At 53.2% G+C, this 26,566-nt stretch overlaps 11 protein-coding genes across 11 annotated transcripts; 5 read left to right on the plus strand and 6 right to left on the minus strand.

Annotated features, from left to right (window-relative positions):
• Nucleotides 1-320: 320 nt before the first annotated feature.
• Nucleotides 321-506, minus strand: COCVIDRAFT_109982 (hypothetical protein; the record flags this gene model as incomplete). The annotated part of the gene is made up of 1 exon (XM_014697082.1): nt 321-506. One exon carries the CDS (start codon nt 504-506, stop codon nt 321-323), a length of 186 nt encoding a protein of 61 aa, XP_014552568.1.
• A 108-nt stretch (nt 507-614) lies between these two features.
• COCVIDRAFT_109989 (hypothetical protein) lies at nt 615-827 on the plus strand (the record flags this gene model as incomplete). Its single annotated transcript, XM_014697083.1, has 1 exon — nt 615-827. A coding segment is annotated over one exon (213 nt), but the record flags the coding sequence as incomplete, so codon positions are not given.
• Nucleotides 828-1,717: 890 nt separating this feature from the next.
• Nucleotides 1,718-4,294, minus strand: COCVIDRAFT_109956 (hypothetical protein; the record flags this gene model as incomplete). The annotated part of the gene is made up of 1 exon (XM_014697084.1): nt 1,718-4,294. The coding sequence occupies one exon, from the start codon at nt 4,292-4,294 to the stop codon at nt 1,718-1,720; it is 2,577 nt and encodes an 858-aa protein (XP_014552570.1).
• Nucleotides 4,295-7,080: 2,786 nt separating this feature from the next.
• On the plus strand, nt 7,081-7,518 carry COCVIDRAFT_110017 (hypothetical protein; the record flags this gene model as incomplete). Its single annotated transcript, XM_014697085.1, has 2 exons — nt 7,081-7,170; nt 7,225-7,518. 2 exons carry the CDS (start codon nt 7,081-7,083, stop codon nt 7,516-7,518), a joined length of 384 nt encoding a protein of 127 aa, XP_014552571.1.
• A 1,147-nt stretch (nt 7,519-8,665) lies between these two features.
• Nucleotides 8,666-10,689, minus strand: COCVIDRAFT_109926 (hypothetical protein; the record flags this gene model as incomplete). The annotated part of the gene is made up of 2 exons (XM_014697086.1): nt 8,666-10,494; nt 10,557-10,689. The coding sequence occupies 2 exons, from the start codon at nt 10,687-10,689 to the stop codon at nt 8,666-8,668; spliced, it is 1,962 nt and encodes a 653-aa protein (XP_014552572.1).
• An 849-nt stretch (nt 10,690-11,538) lies between these two features.
• COCVIDRAFT_30080 (hypothetical protein) lies at nt 11,539-14,788 on the plus strand (the record flags this gene model as incomplete). Its single annotated transcript, XM_014697087.1, has 3 exons — nt 11,539-11,718; nt 11,781-13,819; nt 13,873-14,788. The coding sequence occupies 3 exons, from the start codon at nt 11,539-11,541 to the stop codon at nt 14,786-14,788; spliced, it is 3,135 nt and encodes a 1,044-aa protein (XP_014552573.1).
• Nucleotides 14,789-15,145: 357 nt separating this feature from the next.
• On the plus strand, nt 15,146-15,358 carry COCVIDRAFT_109987 (hypothetical protein; the record flags this gene model as incomplete). The annotated part of the gene is made up of 1 exon (XM_014697088.1): nt 15,146-15,358. A coding segment is annotated over one exon (213 nt), but the record flags the coding sequence as incomplete, so codon positions are not given.
• A 369-nt stretch (nt 15,359-15,727) lies between these two features.
• COCVIDRAFT_19395 (hypothetical protein) lies at nt 15,728-16,954 on the plus strand (the record flags this gene model as incomplete). The annotated part of the gene is made up of 4 exons (XM_014697065.1): nt 15,728-15,855; nt 15,912-15,984; nt 16,036-16,744; nt 16,812-16,954. 4 exons carry the CDS (start codon nt 15,728-15,730, stop codon nt 16,952-16,954), a joined length of 1,053 nt encoding a protein of 350 aa, XP_014552551.1.
• A 942-nt stretch (nt 16,955-17,896) lies between these two features.
• Nucleotides 17,897-20,198, minus strand: COCVIDRAFT_41297 (hypothetical protein; the record flags this gene model as incomplete). Its single annotated transcript, XM_014697089.1, has 2 exons — nt 17,897-18,029; nt 18,082-20,198. 2 exons carry the CDS (start codon nt 20,196-20,198, stop codon nt 17,897-17,899), a joined length of 2,250 nt encoding a protein of 749 aa, XP_014552575.1.
• A 246-nt stretch (nt 20,199-20,444) lies between these two features.
• Nucleotides 20,445-20,645, minus strand: COCVIDRAFT_109927 (hypothetical protein; the record flags this gene model as incomplete). The annotated part of the gene is made up of 1 exon (XM_014697090.1): nt 20,445-20,645. A coding segment is annotated over one exon (201 nt), but the record flags the coding sequence as incomplete, so codon positions are not given.
• Nucleotides 20,646-21,348: 703 nt separating this feature from the next.
• COCVIDRAFT_110007 (hypothetical protein) lies at nt 21,349-25,642 on the minus strand (the record flags this gene model as incomplete). The annotated part of the gene is made up of 3 exons (XM_014697091.1): nt 21,349-24,529; nt 24,584-25,031; nt 25,219-25,642. 3 exons carry the CDS (start codon nt 25,640-25,642, stop codon nt 21,349-21,351), a joined length of 4,053 nt encoding a protein of 1,350 aa, XP_014552577.1.
• Between the last annotated feature and the right edge of the window lie 924 nt (nt 25,643-26,566).

A 26,566-nucleotide genomic window follows, 5' to 3' on the forward strand; every position in this document is an offset into this window, starting at 1 on the left:
TTCTTTTGGATATGTCTTGTTGCTTTGGGGTGTATTATGTATTTTTGGTGGTTTCAGTGTGTTCTTTGGACGGTATGCTAAAGGATATGTTGTGGCGATTCGTCAAAGTATATTGAACTAGCATGTGTATGCACACGCATTGAGAATACCGCCCGAATCACTTCCAAATGCCGACATGTTTCGGAACCAAATCTAGACATTTCGCAAGGGTTTCCAGAATCACTGTTCTACATTCAGACATGCAGGCTATATTTTTTGCTGTTGCCTAAATAGTGTCTTCGATGATGCATCCAAGTCTCTTTTCCCCATATGAAAGCAACCTATACGTATCCTGGGAGAAGATCACCCGCGTCAATCTGATAAGGGCAAAGTAAAGCAAAGAGAAAAACCAAACGCCCTGCACTACCAATCCGGCAGCCACCTTTTCTTCTGCCGACTTTCCACGCACACCCCAGCCGCTCACCATACCTATCATCATCTCCCCACGTCGGCGATACATGGATCATACCAAACAAGCATCATATCCTTCACAAAGGTGCCACAACCAAATGCGACACCCACACCCTCACAAACCATGATGCACATCACGCCAAAAGGGCCTGAAAAGCAAAACCCGAGACCCCCATTTTCCCCCTCCCATATATTCATTCCCAAACAGTCACACGTCGCACAAGCCGAGGCATGATTGCTGCAAGCATGTTAATTCCTGTATTGAGAAAAAAGGTGAACAAGTAATGCACAAAGGAAGAAAAGAAAAAACGAAAGAAAAAAAGAGTGTAAGTCTATGCAATGATCTTCCTAGACACCACTATTCCAATCCTTGGTGAACATCGCTCTGGGTGTTTTTTTAGTGTGTGCCTTGCGCAGTCCAGTCCAATCTAGTCCAGCCCAGTCCAGTCCAGCACACGTACAGGCAACAAACAAACCACACCCTCGCATATCCCATCCTAGAGAGCCCTGAATACAGGTTTTTTTTTCTTTGCACTACACATGTATATGCATGCGTGAAATGTGTAACAACGCATCCAGCCACACACACACACACACACCCTTCCACAAACAACGTATATAACCACTCCTTTGCTTTTTCCCTCCCATCACCGACGACGATGACAGCCGCGCAGGCCAAAAAAAAATTGGAGGGACGATCCTGGCGCCAAGTCTACCTATTTGAGCAACGCAAAAAGTAAAAAAAGCAAAAGAAGGGTAAGAAAAGCCCTCACGGACAGCCCGTTTGCGGAAATGTCAGAAAACGTCCCTTTTATGCACGGGGGTGGGCGCGTGTGTGGGTGTGGGTGTGGATGTCGTAAGCCATCCAGTCCAGCCAGTCCAGCCAGCCAAGCAAAAAAGAGAGATAGAATGAGGGACTAGGATTGGTTCCATTTTTTTTCATTTGCTTTGCTTTGCTAATATGTATGTATTGTATGTGGATGTTTCAGTACAAACAGCCGCTGTAATTTTAACAGAAAAAAAACAAGAAGAAGAGACTAGAGGTGGGTTAGAGAAACGTGCTGATCCTGGTTCTCTTGGAATTGAGGCGCGAGGGATGTGTGAGGGGGGGGGGTGTAGAAGCGTTACGTTGACAAGAGAAAATTCCATGATTGTTGGATGGACAGCGGCGTTCGTGTCCGAGACGCATAATTAAACCCTCCACTCACCATTCACGCGCGCACACCCATCCGTATACACACATTTGCATACGGCTTTCGTAGCGCTATCACAGTGCAGTCTGACACGGAAGATGGGATTTCGTGGTCAGATTGCTGTATTTCCTGCGACCGCTCGTCCGCATGCGAATACGGTTGTCGGTGTTGATCTTCCGGTTGACGCCCGTGACGACCCGAGCGTTGGGTAGAACGGCGTCTACGACGTGCGTTTCCGTTGCGGTTATAGGGTGTGTTTCCTTCTTTGACTTTCTGTGCGTCTCGCTAGCGTGGCTTTTTATGCAAAAGGTTTTCGCAGCGACATCATGCGTCGGCTTGCCTGCGCCTTCGTATGGCTGACAGAAGCAGATGCGCAACACATGTCCGGCTACCGGTCCGAGGAGTCCTGTCTTGCCTTCTAGTCTTACGTGCCGGCTGGGTAGGCGCTTTCTGTCAGGAGTAGCGACGGACACACGTTTCCGTTTGTGAGGCATGCTAGTGTGTATGATTGCTTCGTCTTGCTTACCGAGATTTCTTCCTTTCGCTGTTGTTGTGCTCATGACTGTCATCAATCGGGCTCTACGAGACCTCGCTTTCAATCTGAAGTTGTCTTTGAACAGCCTTACCGACCTGTCTCTTCTGTACCGATGTTGTGCTTTTGTATTTCCGTACGGTTGGCGCGTCTGAGTGTTGATAGGGAGCGTCCCGGTCCGTACAATGCCGTCGCATCTTTTGACCGCCAGACCAGTATCGTTGAATGAATGCGTATATTCTATTTCAGGATTGATCTGCGACTTTTCAGGACGTCTGTAGTTGTGGTGGTGTCGCAAGTTGGCAGGGACTGGTACCGAAGATGTGGGTGGAGTCGTCATTGGTCTCAGGGAAGGTCGTGGAGGAGGTAGACATGTTGCTGGAAATATACTATAGGAGACAGGGGTAGGATTTATGCTTGCAGATGCATTGGCCACGGGCGAGCTGCTGAAGTCGGAAGCGCTTGTTGTACCGGGCGAGGAACTACCCTCTGGCTGGATCAGGCGACCGGATGGTGAAAAGAATGATATTTTCGGCGTCTCATAGTTTCGTTGAACTATTCCCGAGGCTGCTGCTATTGGAAGCAGAGTCGCCAGAGCAGATGAGGTAATGGACCGACGTGGTCGTTCCGTTTCTGGCGACTGTTTGGCTTCAGGGGATCCAGAAAGTGAAGCATGTCGCTCCGGCTCTGTCACTTGAGGGGTGAACCATACCGGTGCTACAGGTGTAGATGAAGGTGAGTGGTACATCTTCTGAGGAAATTCGTGTTGAAGATCGACATCTACACCAACCACACTACCGGAATATGAAGTGGATGCAGTGCTACAAAAGCTGGCATTTTGACTAGCGTCTCCTGCGCGATCAACCTCTATCCAGGAATTAGTAGCATCACTCGACACAGAGACTCCATAAAAGGCATTCCCTTCTAGATTGGAATTTCCTCTTTGGGTTGAGATTTTCGAGACATTGTCGTGACAGCCCTCTTTTCCAGTCGAAGGTTTTGACAACGGATGTGTAGCTCCGATTTGGGTGTGCGACGAGAGCATATCCTTGTGCAAGAGCAAGTCTAGACGAGCCGAAGGTTTAAAGGCTGTGTTCAGAGTCCGCCCATCCCTGTTTTGATGTTGATGAGCTGGCAATTGAGTCACGTCCAGGGGCGCAGAGGGTACACCAGCTGGTGCAGCTAACACCGTATTTTCCGACTCGAACCTATCAGGGCCACATAACTCACTGTTTGGGGTATCATCGCTGGTCTTTTGCCGGTTATGATGATGCTCAGCGATAGGTGTATGCGTTGAGGACGACCTGGACCGGGTTCGTGAGACAGCTCGGACGTTGTGAATTACACCACGGACAAGATCCTTGACATTTTTGCTATTTCTGTCACAGTCTGTCTCCCCTGTTTGATGTTGTAAAGCTTGTGGGCGATCCAAAATGGTGTGTAAAGATGGAGTGGTGGTTTTATCCTGCGGAGACAAGCTGCCGATATCCTTGTATGATGGCGTGGAAAACTCTCGAGTGGTTGGATCTAGAACTGACTCTAGCTGCCCATTTTCTATATTGAGCTGGAGGGTACGCCCATCGAGACGCGACGAGGCCCTGGGTAAAACATAGTAGTTAGGTGACGTATTTTCCACCACCCGCAACGAGGCATACGGACAGACACTGAGGAGGGAGCCGTGGGAGTTTAGCGTGGAGCAGGAACCTTGCTCAACAATAGTGGCAAGAGGAACGCCATTGGATCGATTTGCGAGCCGAAATGCAAGATTGATAGGCACAGCTCTACCTCTTGCGTACTGTTGTTGCCTTGGGCAGTCCTGAACGTCGTCTACTCCGGAGGTGTAATGGCGGATGCAACCATTACGATCTGGCGCGAAGCCAGGCTGACTACTCGCTTGCAAACGTGATGAGCCTCTGTCGACCAAGGCTTTTTGATGGGTGAGGGACTCTTGACGTAGTGCATGTTGCGAAAAAGCGTGCGGATTCGCATTCCCTCCATGCAACGTATCCATGGCAGCAGCGTGGGAATCGTATCGTGCAGTTTTAGCTCCACATGCGGGCTGCCGGTGATTACTGCGATGCAGTGGACCGGGGTTGTTGAGCCGGTGGATGGGTGTCATGCTCGTGCCATGTCGTCAATGTACTTATGCCCAAGATGAGATGCGATGGATACTTGGATCGTAGTGTGCATGAAGGCAGGACCTGGTGGATGCAACCCCAATATCGTCATGCTGTGGGCACTGCAGCGATCCTGCACGCTTCTTTACCAACGTCCTTCCCGATGATGCAAGTCGGCAGCTGTGGTTGCAGTTGCTCGGCCCATGGCTGCCTAGACAAATAGAGTAGATTCGCACCTGAGGCTCGCCCGGCAAACCCGTATGCATGTGTGACCATGGTAGGCGCAGTCTCGGTTTCTGCTACGGGCAAGCGAGAGAAAGATACTACTGTATCTGACTCGGCAGTACATGGGCAGCACAGGCCAATCAAAATGCTCCGCCCATGGGGCCCCCCCTAAGACTCCAGACGTTTCCGCTTTGTCGCAAACGCCAGGGAAAAGCAATACCAGCTGTGCTTGTCTCGGTGTGTGCTCCTTTGTTCAGCGGGCGGCCTTTATTTTTCGCGTCTCGGTTGGGTACTAACAGTGGCCGTGTGCAAACTGGGCAGAGCATATTGAGTGGCGCCTCGCCGGCCGGCTCAGAGTACGAGCCACTGGGCAACAGGACACGATGCTGATCGGCTAGTCGACGACTCATTGTAGCCTGCCAGTGTGAAGAGAAAAGATGGACAACGGCCCTTGAGGATTATCAACACGGTGGCGCGGCCAGGTGGGACTAGGACGGACCCTTGCATAGCGTGTATTGCCTGCCCACCCCTGCAAAGGAATATGCCTACGAACCTAGTCTTCATCCGCCAGAACATCCGCGACCCTCTACGACGCCACTTACACGAACAAGGTGGGCTGACGCTTTCTCTTGCTGTGCCCGTGTACCCTATGTCCCCAAGACGGAAGGCGTCATGGCGTTCCCTGGAAATCCGCTTGTGGCGTCAAACCACACGTCAGCTTCACTGAACGTGCGGCACCTGCGGTTAACCCACTTTGGCTTCCGCAATAGGGCGTGTCAGCGACCCGAGCGCATCCTGAGCTTGACTCTGGCTGCCATTAGCTGATAGCTTGTTCCTTGTCATGTTCGCTCCACAAACTTCCAATACAGCACGCGAGCGGTTTGTGGCGGAGCCAATATAGCATGTCTAAACGGTCAGACAAGTCCAGCTGCTTGAGCCCTCAGGGTTTGTATCAAAGCTCCATGGCCACGCCGAATGCACAACGCTTGTGGCTTGTCGCTGATTTGCACCTCAATCCTCGTCCACTAAAACGTTGCGCCTGCATCCGTACACACTGCGAGTAGCCACGAAACGCCTCCTGGGAGTAGAATGACGAAGGCTTCAAAACTATGTCGTGTGGAGACGCCAGGGGTGAATCTCCCTATCTCTCTCTCTCACTCTCACACACACAAATTTCCAAGCAAGTTCGGTACGTAGGAGGTCGTAGTCATAGACTAGCTGATCCGACCACCTATACCATTACTTTGTCTTTGGCTCTTCTTCGGCGGCTTCAATCTGTTCTCGGATTGTGGGGAGGTTTTCGGAGCCCCAGGCTTCCAGAAGCTCCCGTGTTGACGGTGCACGCGGTACATATGGTCGTCTTCAGATGACATGCGTTTCCGTCTCGAAACACACAGGTTCCCTCGTTTCAGGTTGTCGGATCGCTCTGGTCACTGTTGCTCGGTGCGTTCGCTTGCGCCTTCTACGGGATACACTATCGTCCGACCTGAACTCCCTACACGCTTCTGGGTCTACCCATTGGTCTTGTATTAAATGACGATATGTGACTCGTGGAATTGTTGCCGGCACCATGCCCACCATTATGCAAGTGCAAAGCTAGCATACTCTATCTTGCGGGGCACGATCCACCACACTGTACGTGTGGACTGACTTTGCATCCTTTCCACAAGTACATGATTCGCTCGGCCCTATTGTTTCTGGGCGCCTGCATTCGCATCGGTAGCCTTCAAAACTAAACGTTTAGGAGGCCTGCATGTGTCTAGCTGGTGTCATGAATCCTCAGATCCCACGCTTTATTGGCGGTTGATCTTGATAGGGCTTGAGATACATACAACCGTACCTAAACTCGCAGACTTTGCTTCTTTTTTCTCTCCACCCTTGTCTATCACTCATGCCCGTCAGCAGGGCTTTTGGTCTCAGAGCATGATGGTGACCTGGCGGCCCGAAACATGCAGTGTGGACATTGTCGTGAGAAACAAACCTAGCACGTGCTGTCACAGCTGGCGTCAACGAGAGAGGGTGTACGATACCGAAAGATCTACGGGTTATCGCGACAGCACCATGCAAGCAGCGTATGTGAAGCGGACGCCCTTGGAACAAATCACCGTGTTGGCTTCAATATGCAACTAACTACCGTTACCGTATGTACGGGAGGATACGCGAGAGCCAGGTGACCCACCTTGTCAGTGGGATCGGCGGGAACCAGGCAAAAGGCCGAAGATTTGCTGGTTGCGAGCAAGGTTGCGTTAACGAAATGGCGCTCCGGCCCGAACGAGTAGTGGTAGGTATGAGTCGCTACCCGTCAAGGGATGAAGCGCAGCACATCCCGCGTCCCTGTCGCTGTGGCTTATGCACCATGTTACGACAAGAAGTGGGATACTGGTGCCCCGTTGTCACGTGACAAAGCCTCCGTGGGATCGACCGGTGTCTAAGGATCCTGGCTCGAAATATAAAGACGAAAATACACCTTCGGGTCCCCTACTTCGGTCATACATTTTCACATCCTAGTCTACGTACCGCTGGCTGTCGCAATACACCGAGTTTCGAAACAGAGTTGCCAAAGATGTCAATGCCCCCTCTTCCTCAGAGCGCCGACAAAAGTGCAATCTGCGCTCGATTAGGCCTTAGTGATCGTATTCACAAACTGCTCTTGGTACGAATACAGATCAGGCCCGAAAGAAAACTGCTGATACATCTGTCCGCGCAGAAAGAAGCCGAAATCGCTCGAGACGCACTAAGCAGTAACCCGTACAATTTGACAGACCAGTCCAAGACAGACCCGTCCGTATGCGAGCCCTACAGGTGGGACGAAATATCCGAGACCGCAAAGCATTCGTGTGTGTTGATGGTGGTTCGCGATGCCTGCCCTGAGACTCGTCCATATTATTACATGGGCTGTTACAGAACCGCAGTCAACGAAGAGAACTGGGTCGCTAGATGGTACCTTTGGCACAGCTTCCGCTACAGGTGGGTCAATTATGGCCATGATATAGAACCGTAGCAGTGCTCACTGTCTTTGTAGGGACAACAGACCAAGAGACAGAAATGCGAACAACAACTCTTCTTCAAGCCGAGGAGGTGAGTACTATAGCACAACAATGAGGCCTCAAACGCCCCGCCGCTCGTCTGCCCTTACTGACAGAAAGCAGGAACACACTTGTACTATGACCCAGCGCGCGATCACTTCCGGCGATGAAACCGATTACTGACCCCGACTTCGAAGAAAGCCAACATCATTCTTTCTTGGCCTAATCAGAAAGGTCTGCGGCACCGCAGTTTTCTCTGTAGATATCGAAGATGCCTCGCTATCGCCCCCAGTGCCAGAAGATGCCAGCATTGTCATTCAAGGTCCTCCCGTATATTCGCTTTATTTGCATTAGCGACGGTCTTTGGTTGTTATTCCCTAGCTTTCCTATTAATGTCTAGCGCGTTTTCCTCTGTTTAGGTACTGGATTCAAGTCGACCAGGCCTCATGCTGTACGTTTCTCTGTAGTTTTCGATTGTGTCTTGAGGGGACAATATCACTTAATGCTTTCTACGCAACTCCGAATCAGAAGTTCTATTTCAAACGGTGATTTCTGTGCTTCTGCGCGTGTCTCTGGCTCTTCTGATTGCTGTTATAGCGATAACGAGATAGGTGGTGGAGATAAAGTTCTCGAGAAGATGGACGAGCTGCGGGTTAAGTGGGGCGAAAACACGGGCTAGGTTGCTTAGTGCCGAAGTTGTCCCAACTAGACATGGCATGATAATCTGCTTGGGAAGGCACGATGAACAGTTACTCCATCACCCTCAATATGTAATATGCGGTACTTGAGCCAGCTGAATAGCTTAGAAGCTCCTGTTTCAGAACTGCGCATATCTTATCCAAGATATTTCTAACATACAGCGTGAGGTCACTCAAGGAATTTCTCATTTGTGAACCGTGGTATGCATAGAACAGCTACTTTATGTGATAGATGAAGATGATCATTCACCAGTTATTGAATGAAGTTGATCAAACACGCAGACAGAATGTTTTTCCTACTCTGTAAAAAAAAGGTGCTGAACCGCTAACTTGGACTCCAAGATCCCTGTGCCATAACGCCATTCGCTATGCAAAACGATATGTGGTATTTTATCTACAAAACGACTACATCCGGTAAATCGGTTCAAGCGGCAACGTTTGACGAGCTACGCGCTACTTGTTCTCGAAGTGCCGTCTGGTATTGACGACGCGCGGCATCTATCGCTCGAAGCAGAGGATCTGCGATTTGATTGACAGCCTTCGCCCCTCCTCTGATAGCCTCAGGATCGAACTTACGCTTCTTGCGTTCTCTTTGGTTGGAGAACTCGTTTTCTTTTCGCGCATGCTCAATCCTAGCTGCGCGCTCTGCTTCTGCCATATCAGCAACAGCCTTGATACGATCAAGAGATTTGTCAAGTGTCTCAATGAGCTTTGCAATCTCGTTTGCACGGTCGGGGTCTCCCGAGTAGAACACAGCCCAGAAGTAATGTAGGAATTCGACAGTGGTGTTATGGGTCATGGTCAGATTGTCAAGGACAGCTTCAGAGACATGAAGCTCCTTTGCCCGCTCAGCAGTAGGGATAGACTTGGATGAGGAATAATCATCATTGTGTAGATGTCGCTTCTTGAGAGCCGATAAAATTTGTGAAGAGGCTGCTTTTCGTGACGATCTACTGCCAACCTTTGTCTTCTTCTTGGGGACAGATTCCTCCTCGTCACTACTACTTTCATCATTGATTTCGATGAGGGAATGTAAATCAACTTTAGAAGCCTGGCCAGTGTTGCCGTCAAACTTGCGGAGATCTTGGTGCAGAGTGGATAGTGCCTGTGCGGGAGTGCGCTTTGTGTATGTCGCAGCACTGGTCGAGGTATGTACACTTTGTCCAGCCGAAAAGAACCGGCTTTGATCATGTACCTTGAGTACTACTCGATTGTCGTCATCTGCAAGCTGGAGATCACGCAGCTGCAGCTCCTTGTATGTTTCTTCATCGACTCCGGCTGGCCCGTGCCGATTTGCATCTGAAGGGGGCACCTCCTTCATCATCTTCTCGCTCATGCGATTCAGGACGCGAAGAATGGGTGCCTTTTCGTAATGGGCTGGATTCATGGTGAAGTCGGGTCGGTTGCCTTGTTTTTGGCTGTGGTTGTTTTCGTTGGCCTCAATATTGATAAAAGTTGGGATAGAGGCAGCAAGCAGGTCCAGAGAGCTATCTGCTGTTTCGTCGTAACTCAAGTACTTGTCCAGCTTTGGATCAAGCACATCCTTGTCTTGGATGCGTTCGCCCTTGAGCTTTTTCATCAGTCGACTGTGAAAGAACCTTTCCCAAAAGTCGCCCTCTGTGAGTGGGGGAACATTTTCATTGTATGCTTTTTGGACTATCGGGTGCTGCCTAAAGAGGAGCTCGATTTGCTCTTTGGTCAAGTTCAGCATCAGAGTACCGTTGACTGATTTTGACTTTATGACCGACAAGACATTGTAGGTTCCTGTGGCCTGAGATCTCTCTGTGGCATGCGATCTCAACATGTGCACCCGGGTTGACCAGAACTGCATTGAGAATTGCAAGACCGAGACAGAATCGGGCTTCTCGAGAAGGGCCCGATCAAAGCGTTGGCGAAGGGCCGGACTGGAATTGAGCAACGACATTTGTAGGGCCGTGTCGGCAAGCAGCTTTGCATCGTCGTAGGTGTCTTGGTCGCTTTTGGCCGGTGCTGCGACGGTCTGGGCCATAGCCATAGCGGCCGATGGGCCGCCATCGCCTTCACCTGCCTTGGCCGCTACCGGTGCAGGTGAAGGCGCAGCCTGTTGCTTTGAGTTTTCGATCCATTTGCGCAGGACGCCGGTTATGGTTTGCTGATCGTCGCGAGCGGCGGCGGAGGTAAATGTAAGGGTGTGGTTACCGGCTTGGGGCGATGGCTCTTTGACAACGATCTTGATGGAGGCCTTTGCGGCGGTTGCAGGAGTTTGCTGCAGATCTGAGCGCAAGTCAGCTGCCTGGATGTTTTCTGGGGCGAAGCATGGGCGTTGGTGGACATACTTGCGATGTCAGCTATGGCTATTGAGAGGGGAGGAAGCGCGCCACTGGCCGACCTCCAAGCCACCGTCTTGCCATCGGCAGAGACGGAGACAGTTCCGTCCTGCTTCTTGTACTGTGCGGCAGCGTCAGCCATGGGCGGGTTGGAGGGGATGCACGGCGTGTGTAAGTCTGACGCGGTAGAAGAATGCTAGACTAGTTTGGGGTTCCCCAAATTGACGCGGTGCACGTGATCACGCATCACCCGCCCTTGCGCCGTGGATTGCTTTTGCTTCGCTTGGGACGCGTTTTGTAGTAGTCTATCTGGTACTCGTCTAGTGTAGTCCAGTATGTACACAATAGGAGCAGTCACTGAGCCAGGTCACGAGACACAGCCACTTAGCCTTTTCTCTTTATCAACATATGCAACCCAAGTACTCACTGACTTGTCCCGGCCGGCATGTACATACATACTTTACTTAGAGTAGCATTACGAAGAGCATGACACGGCATAGTGTAAGCCAAGCCCGTTGACGCACATTGTGGCGCAACGGATACATATCCGTTACACCCTCAGCACCGGCACCGCCTGCGCTCTCCGCTTACATAATAACACACCGGTCGTCATTGGCGGGCGCTGCATTGTGGGTGTGGTTCACAGGTGCATTCCATGCCTCTGTGCTACCGTGGCCAGCACAACTGGCAGCAGGCAAGAGGCAGCGCAAAGATAGACGCCACAAAGCCATGGCAGCAGTCGGGCGCGGACAAGAGGCTCCAGACATTGGCTGGACGATTCGTGTTTGAGGCATTTGACGAGCGAGGCCTGTTCCGAACCGTCCTGGATCGCACAGGGCGCTAGTGTGGAACACGGGGCCCTACGCATGTGCCATGATCAGGCTTGCTCACTTTTGGACGGCACACTGCCATCGCAGAAGCTCTCTTCTGTACACCACTGTCTGCTTGGATGACACGCATCCCTTCCTCCGCCCTGACATCCTAATTCACAATGTTGCGCAACACCCTGCGCCAGTGCTCTCGCAAGCTCCCGGGGAGCGCCCCAGCCAGAGCATCTTTCACCACCCTCACAAAGCCCTCGAGAACGGCCATTTCGACATGTCGCCGTCCTCTTGCGCTTACCCAGCGCCGTCCCTATGCCGTTTCGGCTGAGGAGACCAGCAAGGGCGTCGTGCGTGCCCATCTACCCCCCAGATACAAACTCTTCGACCCCAGCTAACGATGACGGCATAGGACCCCAACGACTCGTTCCTCCAGGGCAACACGGCAAACTACATCGATGCCATGTACATGCAGTGGAAACACGACCCCGAGAGTGTTCACTACTCATGGCAGGTCTATTTCCACAACATGGAGTCCGGCGACATGCCCGTGTCGCAAGCCTTCCAGCCGCCGCCCACCATCATGAGCTCGCCCCAAGGCGCTACGGCCAGACCGGGCATGGGCATGGCCAATGTCGAAGGAACCGATATTATGAACCATCTCAAAGTCCAATTGCTTGTCCGCGCATACCAGGCTCGTGGTCACCACAAGGCCAAGATTGACCCGCTTGGCATTCGCTCAGAGGCCGAGTCTTTTGGCTACAACAAGCCCCGCGAGCTCGAGCTTTCCCACTACAACTTTACCGACAAGGATTTGGAGCAGGAGATTGAGCTTGGCCCGGGTATCCTTCCCCGCTTCAGGACAGAGTCTCGCAAGAAGATGAAGCTTAAGGAGATCATCGACGCCTGCGAGCGCCTGTACTGCGGCTCTTACGGAATAGAATACATTCACATCCCGGACAGGGAGCAGTGCGATTGGCTCCGTGAGCGCATTGAGGTTCCCACGCCGTTCAAGTATTCCGTCGATGAGAAGCGCCGCATCCTGGACCGCCTCATCTGGGGCACAAACTTCGAGGCTTTCCTTGCTACCAAATACCCCAATGACAAGCGATTCGGTCTTGAAGGTGGAGAGAGTTTGATTCCCGGAATGAAGGCTTTGATCGACCGAAGCGTCGATTATGGCGTCAAGGATATCGTCATTGGCATGCCTCATCGTGGACGTCTCAACGTGCTCTCCAACGTCGTCAGGAAACCCAATGAGTCTATTTTCAGTGAATTTGCCGGTACTGCCGAGGCCAACGAAGAGGGCTCTGGTGATGTCAAGTACCACTTGGGTATGAACTTTGAGCGTCCCACTCCGTCTGGAAAGCGCGTGCAACTGTCCCTTGTTGCCAACCCGTCCCATCTTGAGGCTGAGGACCCCGTTGTGCTTGGAAAGACCCGCGCCATCCTACACTACAACAACGACGAGAAGGAAGCTATCAGCGCCATGGGTGTTCTTCTGCACGGTGATGCCGCTTTTGCTGCACAGGGTGTCGTCTACGAAACCATGGGCTTCCACCAGCTGCCCAGCTACCACACTGGCGGAACCATTCACATTGTTGTAAACAACCAGATTGGTTTCACCACTGATCCTAGGTTTTCGCGCTCTACTCCTTACTGCTCTGATATCGCCAAGGCCATTGATGCGCCCGTCTTCCACGTCAACGGTGATGATGTTGAGGCTGTCAACTTTGTCTGCCAGCTCGCCGCTGACTTCCGCGCCGAGTTTAAGAAGGACGTCGTCATCGACATGGTTTGCTACAGGAAGCAGGGTCACAACGAAACGGATCAGCCTTTCTTCACTCAGCCCCTCATGTACAAGAAGATCTCACAACAGCCTCAAACGCTGGACATCTACACCAAGAAGCTCCTCGAGGAGAAGACTTTCACCAAGGAGGACATTGATGAGCACAAGGCTTGGGTCTGGGGTATGCTAGACGAGAGCTTTAACCGCAGCAAGGACTATGTTCCCAACTCCCGGGAGTGGCTCACCTCTGCATGGAACGGCTTCAAGACACCGAAGGAGCTTGCTACTGAGGTGTTGCCTCATCTGCCGACTGCCATTGAAGAGTCGCAGCTGAAGCACATCGCCAAGGTGATCGGAGAGGCGCCAGAGGACTTTAACGTACACAAGAACTTGAAGCGTATTTTGGCTGGTCGCACCAAGACGGTCATGGATGGCCAAAACATTGACATGGCTACTGCTGAAGCGTTGGCATTCGGAAGTCTGTGCATGGAGGGCCACCACGTCCGTGTTTCTGGACAGGATGTGGAGCGTGGAACCTTCTCTCAGCGTCACGCTGTACTCCACGACCAGGAGACGGAGAAGACATACACACCCCTGCAAAACCTCAGCCAGGACCAGGCAACATTTACCATTTCCAACTCGTCTCTCAGCGAGTACGGAGTGTAAGTAATGATAATTTCTGTTTTGATATATCACATTGACTAACTCATTCCAGGCTCGGTTTTGAATACGGATACTCACTGTCGTCGCCCAACGCGCTTGTCATGTGGGAGGCCCAGTTCGGTGACTTTGCCAACACTGCTCAGGTCATCATCGATCAGTTCATTGCATCAGGCGAAGTCAAGTGGCTTCAGCGTTCCGGTCTCGTCATGAGCTTGCCACACGGTTACGATGGTCAAGGTCCCGAGCACTCTTCGGGACGTATCGAGCGTTACCTGCAGCTGTGCAATGAGGACCCGCGCATCTTCCCATCGCCAGAAAAGCTTGATCGCCAGCACCAGGACTGTAACATGCAGATTGCTTACACCACAAAGCCATCTAACTTGTTCCATCTTCTCCGTCGCCAGATGAACCGCCAGTTCCGCAAGCCGCTCGTCCTTTTCTTCTCCAAGTCACTCCTCCGTCACCCAATTGCGCGCTCGAGCATTGATGAGTTCACCGGAGACTCGCACTTCCAGTGGATCATCGAGGACCCAGCGCACGCCAGCGGAGAGATTGAATCACACGAGGGCATCAACCGCGTCATTCTCTGCACCGGTCAGGTTTACGCGGCGCTTGTCAAGGAGCGTGAGGCTCGTGGAGAGAAGGATGTGGCGATTACCCGCATCGAGCAGCTCAACCCATTCCCATGGCAGCAGCTCAAGGACAACCTCGACTCATACCCCAATGCACAGAACATCATCTGGTGCCAAGAGGAGCCGCTCAACGCAGGAGCTTGGAGCTTCACACAGCCCAGGATTGAGACTCTGCTCAACCAGACGGAGCACCACAACAGGAGACACGTCATGTACGCTGGACGTAACCCTAGCGCATCTGTAGCGACTGGACTCAAGGTATCGCACAAGAACGAGGAGAAGGCGCTGCTGGATATGGCCTTCACGGTCAAGCAGGATAAGCTGAAGAGCGAGTAAGGGAGTGGGTTGGACTTGTAATAGAGGTCAGGATCATGATTGGTTGCATTGCTGGATTCCCCCCTTGGTGCAATGGATAGAGTGAGGGTTGGGGATGTGGGCTTTGCAGGATTGTTCCGTTGAGCATTTTCATCACTGCGGATGTAGGTTTACTGCGTGTAGAGTATCAAAAGCTGGATCTTACCTTGTTACTATGTTGTTATCTGCCGTGGGCTGACATGGGCTGTGCTCTGTTTTTGGTAATTCTTTGCTGAGGTCACGTGGCTGCGCGGATAAACAAAGGGCAGCGGGTAAGGCAGGGTGGTCGTGTGCCGTCACGTCCGCGGGTCGGAACAGGTCGGAAAGACGTCAGTGGGCGGTGGGGGAGGAGCCAGCCCGCCCCGCTCACCCCTCGCTGCAGCCCCTCCACTTTTTTGCGTCTCCGCACATGCATCTTCGCCTCCAACTACGCGCTCCCGCAACAAAGCGCGTCCATATCCTCTCCTCGGCAATGCCCAGACACCCTCACCCATTCCTCGTCGGCTCTATTTGTCGCGACCGTCGGTCTTCCTTCGGATCGCCCGTGGCTGACACATGCGGCTGGAACATCGTGAAGTGTCCTGTGACGCCCGATCAGTTGCCGAGGGATGACTATAGCTTGCTGGCTCGCTCCATTCCGGCCAACGCATCTGCCAAACAAATGCCACAGAAGTGTGGTCCGCCTGTCCGACTCTACCCACCCTGACTTCATAACAAACCTCAGCTCCGCTTTTTGCTTCAATTGAACCGCATAGATTTTCACCATCGTCCCCCAAGCTTCTCCATCTCCCACATCCATCTTTCCCATCTTTCCTTCTCCGCTCATACACCTTCTCCATTGCGCCTCGTCCACACCCCCGTTGCAGCAATCCTCTGTCGTGAACTGTATTATATTGTCGCACACATACATATACGCTCACAATGGCTTCCACCACAAACGGCGACAGCAATCCAGTTGCTCAGGAGAAGATCAACACCAACATCATCACCCTCACTCGATTCCTGACCGAAGAGCAAACAAAAGTCAAGGAGGCGACGGGAGATTTCACGTGCGTTAATTTTTCCGGATCGTCCTGACACGGAAAAACTAACTGTTTTGCTACAGACTGCTATGTCACGCGCTCCAGTTTGCCTTCAAGAGCATTGCTTACTACATTCGGAGAGCGTCATTAATCAATGTAGGCAAATTCCCTCAAAGATTATCCGTACCCACAAACTGACTTGAGCAGCTCACTGGCCTCCAAGGCACATCCAACACAACCGGTGATGACCAGAAGAAGCTCGACGTGATTGGCGATGAGCTCTTCATCAGCGCAATGCGCTCGTCAGGTCGCGTGCGCCTCCTCATTTCCGAGGAGCAAGAAGAAGCCATCATCTTTGACGAATACCCCAATGCGCGTTACGCCGTAGCCTGCGATCCCATCGACGGTTCCTCTAACCTCGACGCCGGTGTCTCTGTCGGCACCATCTTCGCCGTGTACAAGCTCCCAGAAGGCGCAAAGGGCACAAAAGAGGAGCTCCTCCTCCCCGGCACCGAGATGGTCGCCTCAGGCTTCACCATGTACGGCGCCTCTGCCCAATTGGTCATCACCATGAAGGGCGGCAACGTCAACGGCTTCACCCTCGACAACGCCTTTGGCGAGTTCATCCTCACACACCCTAACATGAAGTGCCCCAAGACACGATCAATCTACTCGGTCAACGAGGGAAACAGCATGTACTGGGAACAGCCCGTCAAGGAGTGGTGCGAGAGCTTGAAGAACCCTCCCGAGGGCGGAAAGCCATACAGTGCGCGCTACATTGGTTCCATGGTGGCAGATGCGTACCGAACACTGCTGTACGGAGGCATCTTTGCCTACCCTGCCGATAAGAAGACTCCCAAGGGCAAGCTTCGTATTCTGTACGAGTGCGCTCCTATGGCTATGGTTTTTGAAAATGGTACGTTAGCTCTTTCTTTTCCCTCATTCAAGATTGGTTCTTTGGATGACGCTAACAAACTATGCAGCTGGCGGTTTGGCAGTAAACAGCAGCATGAAGCGCATGCTCGAGGTTGTGCCCGAGCACATTCACGACCGATCCGGTATCTTCCTGGGTTCAGAAGGTGAGGTACAAAAAGTCATTGATGCGCACAAGAAGTATCAGAAGTAATGGCCTTGCGATGTTTTACGCGGTTGGGACGAGTGCAAAAAAAGCTAATCGACGTATCTTTGCAATATATCCTAGCAGTAGTTTTATGTAAGGTTGTATAATGACGTGAGACTGAATGATATCCACCTACTTTTCAAGGGAACCTGGGCAGTGGACGTGATGAATTCACCTCGCAACGTCCTTATCAAAACAACCCCATCATCGTCACCATCATCAAGGCATGACTGAGCATTTGCAACTTCTATTCGGGGTATAAAACTATATTCCCTAACATAGCCGCCATTCTCGCTTCGAGCTATCCAGTCTTTTTACCAGATGGCCTCGAATACCTGCTAACACTATGCACCACCCCACATCCACACTATCATCTACCCTTTCATTCCATCATCCATAATCCCCTTTCCCATTCCCAGTCCGAATTCGAGACGCCGAAATTCCGTTACGCTGAAAGCCAGCCCCGTCAACCATTGATGGGAGAGCCTGGCTTCTGAGGTATCAAACTGTTTGCGCGAACAAAGTCCCACCGCACACCCACTCATCCTGTGTCGTCAGGGACGGGGTGCCGTCTATCATACATAGGAAAAACAAATCAGTGAAAAAAGGAAACGTTGGGAAGAAAAGAGGGGCCACCCGACTCGTAAGACAGAGTTTGGGCGACCCTAGTCATGACGTCCGACGTTCCAATCAAGGAGTCAGTCGCCAAAAGAAAGTATTGTTGTCGACTCGCCGCAGGGCCACGACTCATCGAAAATGTAAAAGGAGGGGACATCGAATCATAAGAAACTTTTGGGGTACAATCGGTCATGAAAGCCGTCCCGTGTCATGAGAAAACCGTTACTCGTGCGCCATTCGCCATTCAAGGAAATCATGCGACCATCATAACTTGCTGCCGTTCGAAGGTATCGCGGACCGAACCCTACTCAGTGGCAACTAGAAAGAGGTTTAAGCTTTCTCCTCTTTGGGCTCCTCCTTGGGGGCTTTCTCTTCGGGCTCACCCTCTTTGTTCTTGACATATTCGTCATAGACGCTCATAGCCTCCTCAACCTTGGCGCGCAGAGCTGCCTCGTCAGAAGTACTGGATAGGTTAGTACAATGGCTAAGCAAAACAAGGGGAAGGTGATACATACAGGTTGATCAACTCGCTGTTGTCCATCTCGAGAAGCATACCGGTGATCTTGCCAGCGAGCTCGGGCTGCATTTCAGCGATCTTGGGGTAGAGAGCCTCACCGAGCATCTGCTTCTGCTGACCAGGAGCAGCGCCGCTCAGAGCGCTCATGTCGACACCAGCGCCGGCAGGACCGCCGCGTCCGCCTTGAGGGTAACCGGGCATGGGAGACTGACCAGGTCGGCCGCCCTGGGGCATGTTGCCGCGACCAGCACCTTGAGGAGGGAATCCCTGACCGCCACGCATACCCGGACCACCGGCCATGGGGACTTGTGGCATACCAGGCATAGGAGCCATAGGGACACCGCCGCGACCACCACGTCCGCCCATGGCTTGCTGTGCAGCCTGTGCCAGCTGCATGTACTGCTGGTTCATGTACGAAGGAGGGAAGGCACCGGGAGCCATGCCAGGGGGCATGTACATGGGAGGCATCTGCTGACCGTTGGGGCCGCCACGGCCGCCTTGCTGACCAGGCATACCGCCAGGGAAGCCAGCACCACGGCCACCTTGTTGGCCGGGCATACCAGCGGGGAATGGCATCTGACCGCGACCACCAGCAGGGAACATCATGGGCTGCTGACCAGGGGCAATGAACATCTGAGGAATGCCACCGAACTGCTGCTGTTGCTGTTGCTGCATACGGAGCTGGTTGCGAGCCTGGATGGTAGCCTCAAGCTGGTTCTTGCGGACGTCCTTGCGCTGGGCAAGAGCAACGTAGAGGGGCTTGCCCTCGATCATCTTCTGGTTCATCTCGGTGACAGCCTTGGTAGCCTCATCGGGGTTGCTGAAGCAGACGAAACCGAAGCCCTTGCTCTTGCCAAGAATCTTCTTCTCGCCCTTGATGGTGACCTTCTCACCAGGCTTGTTCTCGTCCTTCTTGTCATCAGCGCCCTCCTTGGGCTCCTCAGTCTTCTCAGCCTCCTCCTTGGGCTCCTCCTTATTCTCATCGCCAGGGGTCTCAGAGCGCTCAGCAGGCATGGCATCGCGCATGACCTTGGCGGAGGTGATGGTACCGAAAGGAGTGAACATGTCGCGCAGTTTCTCGTCATCAACATCATCATTGAGGTTCTTGATGTACAGGTTGACACCCTGGTACTTGGACTGCTTCTCGAGGCGGGCGGCCTCGTACTGCTTGCGTAGCTCCTCCTCACGCTCGTGCTTCTTCTGGGCACGGCCGACGTAGAGCTTCTGACCGCGGAAGTCAGTGTCGTTGAGGGCGTCAACGGCAGCAGAGGCAGCCTCGTGCTTGATGTAGTTGACAAAGCCGAACCCGCGGCTCTTTCCCTGCTCGTCGCGAGCAATGGACGCAGAAGTGATGTCACCGTGCTTCTCGAAGAGCTCACGGAACTCCTCGTCGGAGACATCAAGGTCAATGTTCTTGACGTAGATGTTGGTGAAGTTGGCCTTCATCTCCTCGAACTTGCTCATGCGCTCCTTCTTGGGGATGTGGTGGCCGACAAAAACCTTCTTCTCGTTCAACAACATACCGTTAACGTGCTTGATGGCGTTGTTGGCAGCCTCGGCGGTTTCGTAGTGAACGAATCCGTAACCCTTGGAGTTGCCAAGCTCATCCTGAGCGACCTTGCAGCTGAGGATGTTACCGAAAGCGGCGAAGGTGTCGTGAAGTGCCTTGTTGTCAATGGCATGGTCCAGGTTCTTGATGAAAACGTTGCCTTGGCCAGTCTTGCGCAGAGCGGGGTCACGCTGGGACCACATGATACGGCAAGGCTTGCCCTTGATAACAGTGTAATTGAGCTCTTCGAGGGCCTTCTCGCCGTCCTCAGAGCTGTTGTAGTTAACATAGGCGTAACCGAGCGAGCGACGGGTAACAGCGTCACGGCAGACACGGATGGAAGCGACTTGGCCAATGGAAGAGAACAGCTCGAAGAGCATGGCTTCGGTGACAGAAGGGTCGAGCTCGCCGACATAGAGCGAGGCCGAGTTTTGGTTATGAGCAGGGGCTGCAGAGGTCGGGGTGGGGGCTTCGGCCTGGGCAGCAGCGACGTTGGTGTTGATCTGAGCGCCGTTGGCGTCAGCACCGTCCTGGACGGGCGAGGTGGAGTTTGCGACTTCAGACATGGTGTCTATCTACAAGGCGGGGTGTCAGTTGAGCGACAGAAAGTAGCGTGAACAAATATTGCGGGCAGGCGCATGCGTGACTTGGGCAGGTGCGCTCGCTTCGCAAAAAAAGTTTAGGACACTCACCTGAACCTTGCTGAAAGTTGCAACAGGAGCCGTGCGGGGTAGCAGAAGCGGTAGAAGCGGTCCAAGAGCAGAGTTGCTGCGGACACACTGATTTTCTTCTTCTGGGCGAAAAAGGAGGACTCAAGCAAGACGTCTGTCGGGTATAGGCGACAGGACGAGACGAAGAGTGGGTGGTTGTCGTCGTCGGACGGGCTTTTCTTGTTGTTTTCTGTATTTTTTTGTTTCTTTTTGTGTTATGTACGGTCCACTGGGAACCGGGGCTGGAAGAGCTGGTGAGTGTTGTTGGGGTGGGTAAGCGTTGGAGGTGGCAGACACGACGAAGTCATCAGTCTTTATGGGCAGGTGTGTGCGGCGTTTTTTTGGATGGTCCGTGCGCTTTCCCCACTAGCCGGTTTGGGGGTGACGCAGCCAAGGCGGTGAATGAAAGAAGGCTGCAGTACGACTGACAATGACAACAGAAGGGCAGACCAGGGCGCAACTGCGTCCAAGTTTCGAGGGCAGATCAGCGTAAAGCCCATCTCTTGCGTCTGATCCTGTGAACACCCACCACAGACAAGTATAACGGTTATCAGAATGGTGGATCCTTTGTATCACATGTCAGATAGTGCGCCCAGGTGGGAAGAAGGGGCGTTTGAGGCCAAAAACATCATTTCAGCGATGTTTGCCAAGCGCATCTCTTCAGGAGAGATGAAAACGAAGCACCAAGTGTGATTGGCCCCTGTGACTAGCACAGCAAAAGGAGAAGACGGTCAGTAGTGCAGTGAGGGGTAGTCGCTGGAGGCCAGATATCCTGGTGTAGCAAGTGCATGCTGCAGGGCCATGCACATCAACTGAACACCGATCCTGTACGACGGAAGCAACCGCACTCGCCGGGCGTAACCATGTCATAGTCAGAAAACTGCCAAACAGTAATTTTGTATCCAACGGCTGCCCAAACAGACGTTTCAAACGGGTATCGATACGGTGCGTGAATACAGAAAGAAAAGGACAGCAAAGTCATGAACCATGTACCCATATGCTCCATTCACTCTCGCAGAGTGTCATCCCAACCCCCTTGCTCTGCCAGATGCTCCTCCACGCGTCGTTTGCAGTCTTCCAAGCCTTGTCCAAGCGCTTCATTCCATTGGCTCTCCACTAGGCCAACCTTCTCCTTCAAGTCATCAGTCAATCTCCTCTCTTCATCAGCCCTAATAGCCTTCATCTCTTGGTTTACCCCTGCTAGATCCTCACCCTCTAGAAGCCTTTGTGTTTCGAGGAGTCGTGAACCTGCAGTCATGACGCCTGTCTTGACCTCGTGCAATAGACACAACAAATTAATCTGCGACTCGATGAACTGATACGCAGAGCGACCAGCGTGTGCGAGAAGAGTGTAGAGATACTGTAGCGGGTAGTCGTGATAGGCTGGTGTCTCCTCGTACTCTTGAGGCGGCACCAGGATCCCAAAGCCTTGTAGGTTTCGAGGAACCTGCTGTACAATAGCAAGCAGGCCTGGTGCAATATCCCAGAAAGCAGAAAGCTGAGTCTCAACTCCCCGCGTCACGTTTCGTTCAATGACGTCCATAAAGTCTTCGTAGCGTTTGAGTGTTTCCTTCTCAAAGGTAACTTTGCGATCTTGGCCGTCGTGCCGGAAGAAGCTTGTAGCTTCCTTTACCTTTTGTTCGTTCTTGGTTTGAACATAAGGCAAAACAATGATGTCCCGATAAAGGTCATTTCTTTCATCTTCCAACTCGTACATCTCTTTATGTAGTTGTTCCCGCGCCTCAAACAGCCACTTGAGCAAAGTAAGCATCTCTAGAAGCTCTGGTTTTTCGTCACCCTCTTCTTGTGTCTGATTGGGATCTGGCTCCTGTTTCAAGCGTCCTTTAAGGTGCTCCATGGAAGCTGTAGCCTTGGTGATGCGCTCGCAGAACATGGCATGGAGTGGATTGGCCACTTCGGCCTGGAATGTGTCGAATATCCATTGGACTACGTCCTGTGCCCTTTGATGCTCGCGACTCTCAAAGTCTGCCTCTGCTTTAGCGGCATCAGCAAACGACATGACCCCATTCCGGACATTATCCTGAATGTTATATCTCAGTTGCGCGCGTCGGTCAGACAAAGATGCATTCTCTTGTTCTTTTCGAGCCTCGATCTTTGTGTTGAATTTCGCCTTGGTGTTCTTGACTTCATCGAGTTCCGAGAGAGTTCGCAAACTGCTTCGGATACTGGCCAGATCTGGGTGACTGTTGTTGACAGCGGGGTGATGTCGTGGGTACGAAGGGGGGAGCGTGACAAGCCGCGACACATCCAGCTTATCAGGGTCAGGCGTTGCCGTAGCGGATCTCTGGTAGTAGCCGTAGCCCTGTTGTTGCTGCTGTAGCTGTTGCTGCTGTTGCGGCAGCGGCTGTTGGCCTTCCTCATGCAGGCCAACCTTCTCCGGTGGGTATCCATTGGGTCCATACGCTGGTCGACTACTGGATTCGCCTCGCTGCCTTGGAGCGTTCGCATCCATACCGGCCCACTGCAGACTTTCACGAGCTTCTTTCGGCAAACTCATGTACTTGGACTCTCTTTTGCTTCGCTCCAATCTCCTTCCACCACCAACTCCAGAAGATCCGCCATCACTCTCCCACCAACGGCTTGCAGACCGACCTCTTGAGTCTTGTTCATCAGGAATAGTACTCATGGCCATGCTAGGGATAGGCGAGAGCGAGGGGTGGTAGTTATTAACCCAAGACGCATCCCGAGCTTTCTGGCTTGAGGCACTAGAGGGTGAAGCAGGTTCTGTATGAGGAGTAAAGTTGCCAATTGATGATGCAGGACTCGCAGCGGTCGTAGGCATCGAATTGGAGAAGCGAGTGTCAGGAGATTCTCCTGCGACAGACCCTTGCGACCTTCTGCTGACATGTCCTGCGGGGGTTTTTTGCGTGTTTGGCGTGACTGACCTGCGTCCCGAATTGCCATAGGAGCGCCACAAGTCTCTCGTCAAATCCATGATATCGCCCGCCATGGCATCGAAAGCCCCAGAGTAACGATCCCGGCGGAGTCGAGATTCAGTTACAATGAACTCTGCAAACAACTCCAGTCTGTCTTGATCGGTTTCGGCAGCCATCTCTTTCTCAATGAACTGTCGATGACGTTCCATAGAGGCACGGGCAAAGGCATGAATGCCCGCCGGCCTAGGTGTGGTTACCGTAGAATCCGGGCCCCCGACACGAGAGGTACTTGGTGTATTCATGGCCGAATCGTTTGCAGCTTCTGATTGACGAGTCAGGTCTGCATCTCTCTCATCTCCATAAATATGGAGTGGTGGGGTGGGTAGCGCTTTGGAAGGGAGCGGGACTGGAGCTTTCTGGGCTGAACGACTGAGATGTTCCATACCTGGCGAAAAAGGCGGCGTCGGCGCCCCGGCAAGTGCAGACCTGGGGGGTGCATCGATTCGAGGTGTAGAGTTTGTTGACCCAGAATCTTCAAAGATATTTCCGCTTCTTGGCCCACTGCTCTTTGGCGTACCCCTGGTGACAGCGCCACGGCGGGTCAAACCACCTTCGGGTGTTCCCAAATCGAGATTGGCAGGCTTTGCGGCTTCGTTCTCTAGATCTTGCGCCCATGGGTTGTTACTCGGTTCAGCTCGTTGTTCCCGCGCCGCTCGGCTCTCACTCCTTCGCTCCCGGATGCCTCGTGTGCTTGCATCGCGTCTGTTTGGAGTTTGATACAAAGTGCTGTTCGAACCTGATGTGGTGGTTGGCCCAGACGAAATCGAAACGCTTCCACTCTCTGATGATGCTGCGGGCTGTTCGGAAGAGCGAACGGTAGGGGGGCTTGTGTCGATATACAGGCCATGAGCTGCAGGTGATCTTGGACGAAGGTTTGTCGACTCATCTTGCCAACCCATGGGCGTCGGTGGGATTGGTGTTAATGACGTCTGACCAGGTCTTCTCGTTGGGGGCGCCGAGGGCAACACAGGCATTCGGCTAGAGCTTGGTTCTGCTCCAGGTCCCATACTCTGCGACCTCGAACTGCTGGGAGGAGGGCCGGGCGGGGGCGGGGGTAATGGCACATTGCGATTCCAGCTTCCTGGTGGGACAATGGGCGATTCATCGATGGGTGTCCGAGTCTCATAGCCTGGTACACCGGCAGAAGCCGCCCTTCGAGAAGTCGGAGGTCTGATAGGTGACTGCGTATCGGGACTGTACCGTCGATCCACGAATGCATTTGGTGTGTAGCTGTCTCAATGTTAGTCTTGGCATCATACCTGCTTGATTTGTTCGTGGACATACGTCAACGTAGCTCGCTGTGCAACCAGCCCAGGGGAAGCAGGTGCTCTCTGGATGGCATCAGAAGTACTGATATGAAGCGAATCAATGTTGCTCGGAGCAGGGCTATGGTCACTGTTCCGATTCCTAAAGGACGAAAGGCTGAACTTGGAAGTCAGTTTGTCGCGCGACGCCGACCGACCTGTACTGTTCCTTCCCGGTGGAGGGGGAAACTGCTGGTTCGATATCACACTTGTGGCGCTCGAGGGTATGACAATGGAGGTAGGCCGACTGTGGTAGCCTGAGATGGGACGCGCCGATGGCGGATTGCTGGTCGGCGGCGGGGGCGGCGGAGGGTGGGGAAACGTATTGGCAGTGAGCTGTGGCGACGAAGTGGTGCTGGTGCTCAGTGACTGCGAGATGTTTGGGTTCTGACCAGGCGAATATGGAGGTGGCGGGGAGGGCATCGAGGCTGGTAGTGTTAGCATCACCCATTTTGATGTGTCGAGTCGATTGTCTCGGCGGTGAGGAAGGAGTGCACAATGCCATGATATGCTCGACACAGGATTTGTTGCACACTTGAGAGAGAAGGAGAGCAGGTCTACGGAATCTACTACATAGCCTAGGGAGGAGAGAAGAAAGAGAAAAATTGCGTGTACCTTCCATGCCCGTCACGTCATGCAGCCTCGAGGGCACCGATATCTGGCTGTGCTGGACATGCTGTCCATTGACACTCCCACCCCGCGACCATTGTTGGGGATTGTACGGCGCGGCTGGAGCAGAGCCTCGCATGGCCATGGGTGAAGCAGCCGCGACGGGAGAGGGCGCATACGTCGAGGGCGTGAGTGAGGGCGAGAAGGGCAGGCTCAGCGACGAGGCCGTAACGGGCGTGGAGCCATGCAGATAGGCGGGACCAGAGGGCGGCGGTGGCGCAAGGGTGGTGTTGAGAAGTGGCGGTTGCACAGCGAAGCGCCTGGGAGATATCTGCGGCGCCTGGAGGTGAGTGGGATGCGGTGAAGGCGGCGGGGGAGGCAGTCGGGGAGAAGGCGGTGGGGCAGGACTGTAGGCCTGCTCTGAAGCCATAGCGACTAGTATGTATGGAGGAGCAATCGTCCTCTCGGTTTTACTCCGTGCTGGGTTCGTCGACGAGAACAGTTAGCCCTCAGCGGCTCCGACGAGCGGGCGTGGGCGAATCCAGCAGCAGAGGAGAGAGCGGGCGACGATGGGGCGCTGCGCCAGGCGGGTGGTTGTCACCCTAGACGAGACTGCAGGGTCATGCTGCTGTGTATTGGTGAAAGGGTGAAGATGGACGACGGCGGCCAATTCGACGCCTGGCGGTTCAGCGGCGATCATGGCGGCGCACACGGGTTTAGAGGCAGTCTTGACTGTTGCTTGTCCAGCGAATGGGCGCCCCTTGATGCACTCGGCGACCAGGGCCACCTGCACCATCCCTGCCCGTCGACAAGACGTCGGCGGCTAAGTAAAGAAGATGCCCACTGCATGTCCCCAGCCTGCATGGCGCTCCATGTGCGTGTCTCCTGATACTGCGCCCTCTAGTCCGTTTGTCGACGGTGGCCATGTCCCTGCTCCGGTCAGTCAGTCAGTCAGTCAGTCAGTCCGTCCAGTGCGTCCGTGGTGCTGCTGTACGCGGACACTTGCCATGTTACCCTGTCCAAAGTAAGTATCCGAGTGCCGTGCAGGGTGCATGCGGCGCGGCACTCGAACGCCATGCATCCCCACACACCGCGATATTATTAGTAGCACCACTCGGCCCCACTTCTTTCGTCCCAACCCCCATCACACTCCAACGCTCTCCATCCATGACACATGCTGATGCTCTCACTCTCACACCACACATCTGCTGCGTGTGACCGACAAACTTTCGGTTGTAATGCTCAGCACAACATGCTGGGGTATGTCTATCTATGTATATACCGTGCATCCTTCCCAAAACGCCACGCTCAAATGCCTAATCCGCAAAAACCACAATGCCAAACTTAGTAAACT

Source organism: Bipolaris victoriae, assembly GCF_000527765.1.
Source record: "Bipolaris victoriae FI3 unplaced genomic scaffold scaffold_106, whole genome shotgun sequence".
Lineage (NCBI taxonomy): Eukaryota > Fungi > Ascomycota > Dothideomycetes > Pleosporales > Pleosporaceae > Bipolaris > Bipolaris victoriae.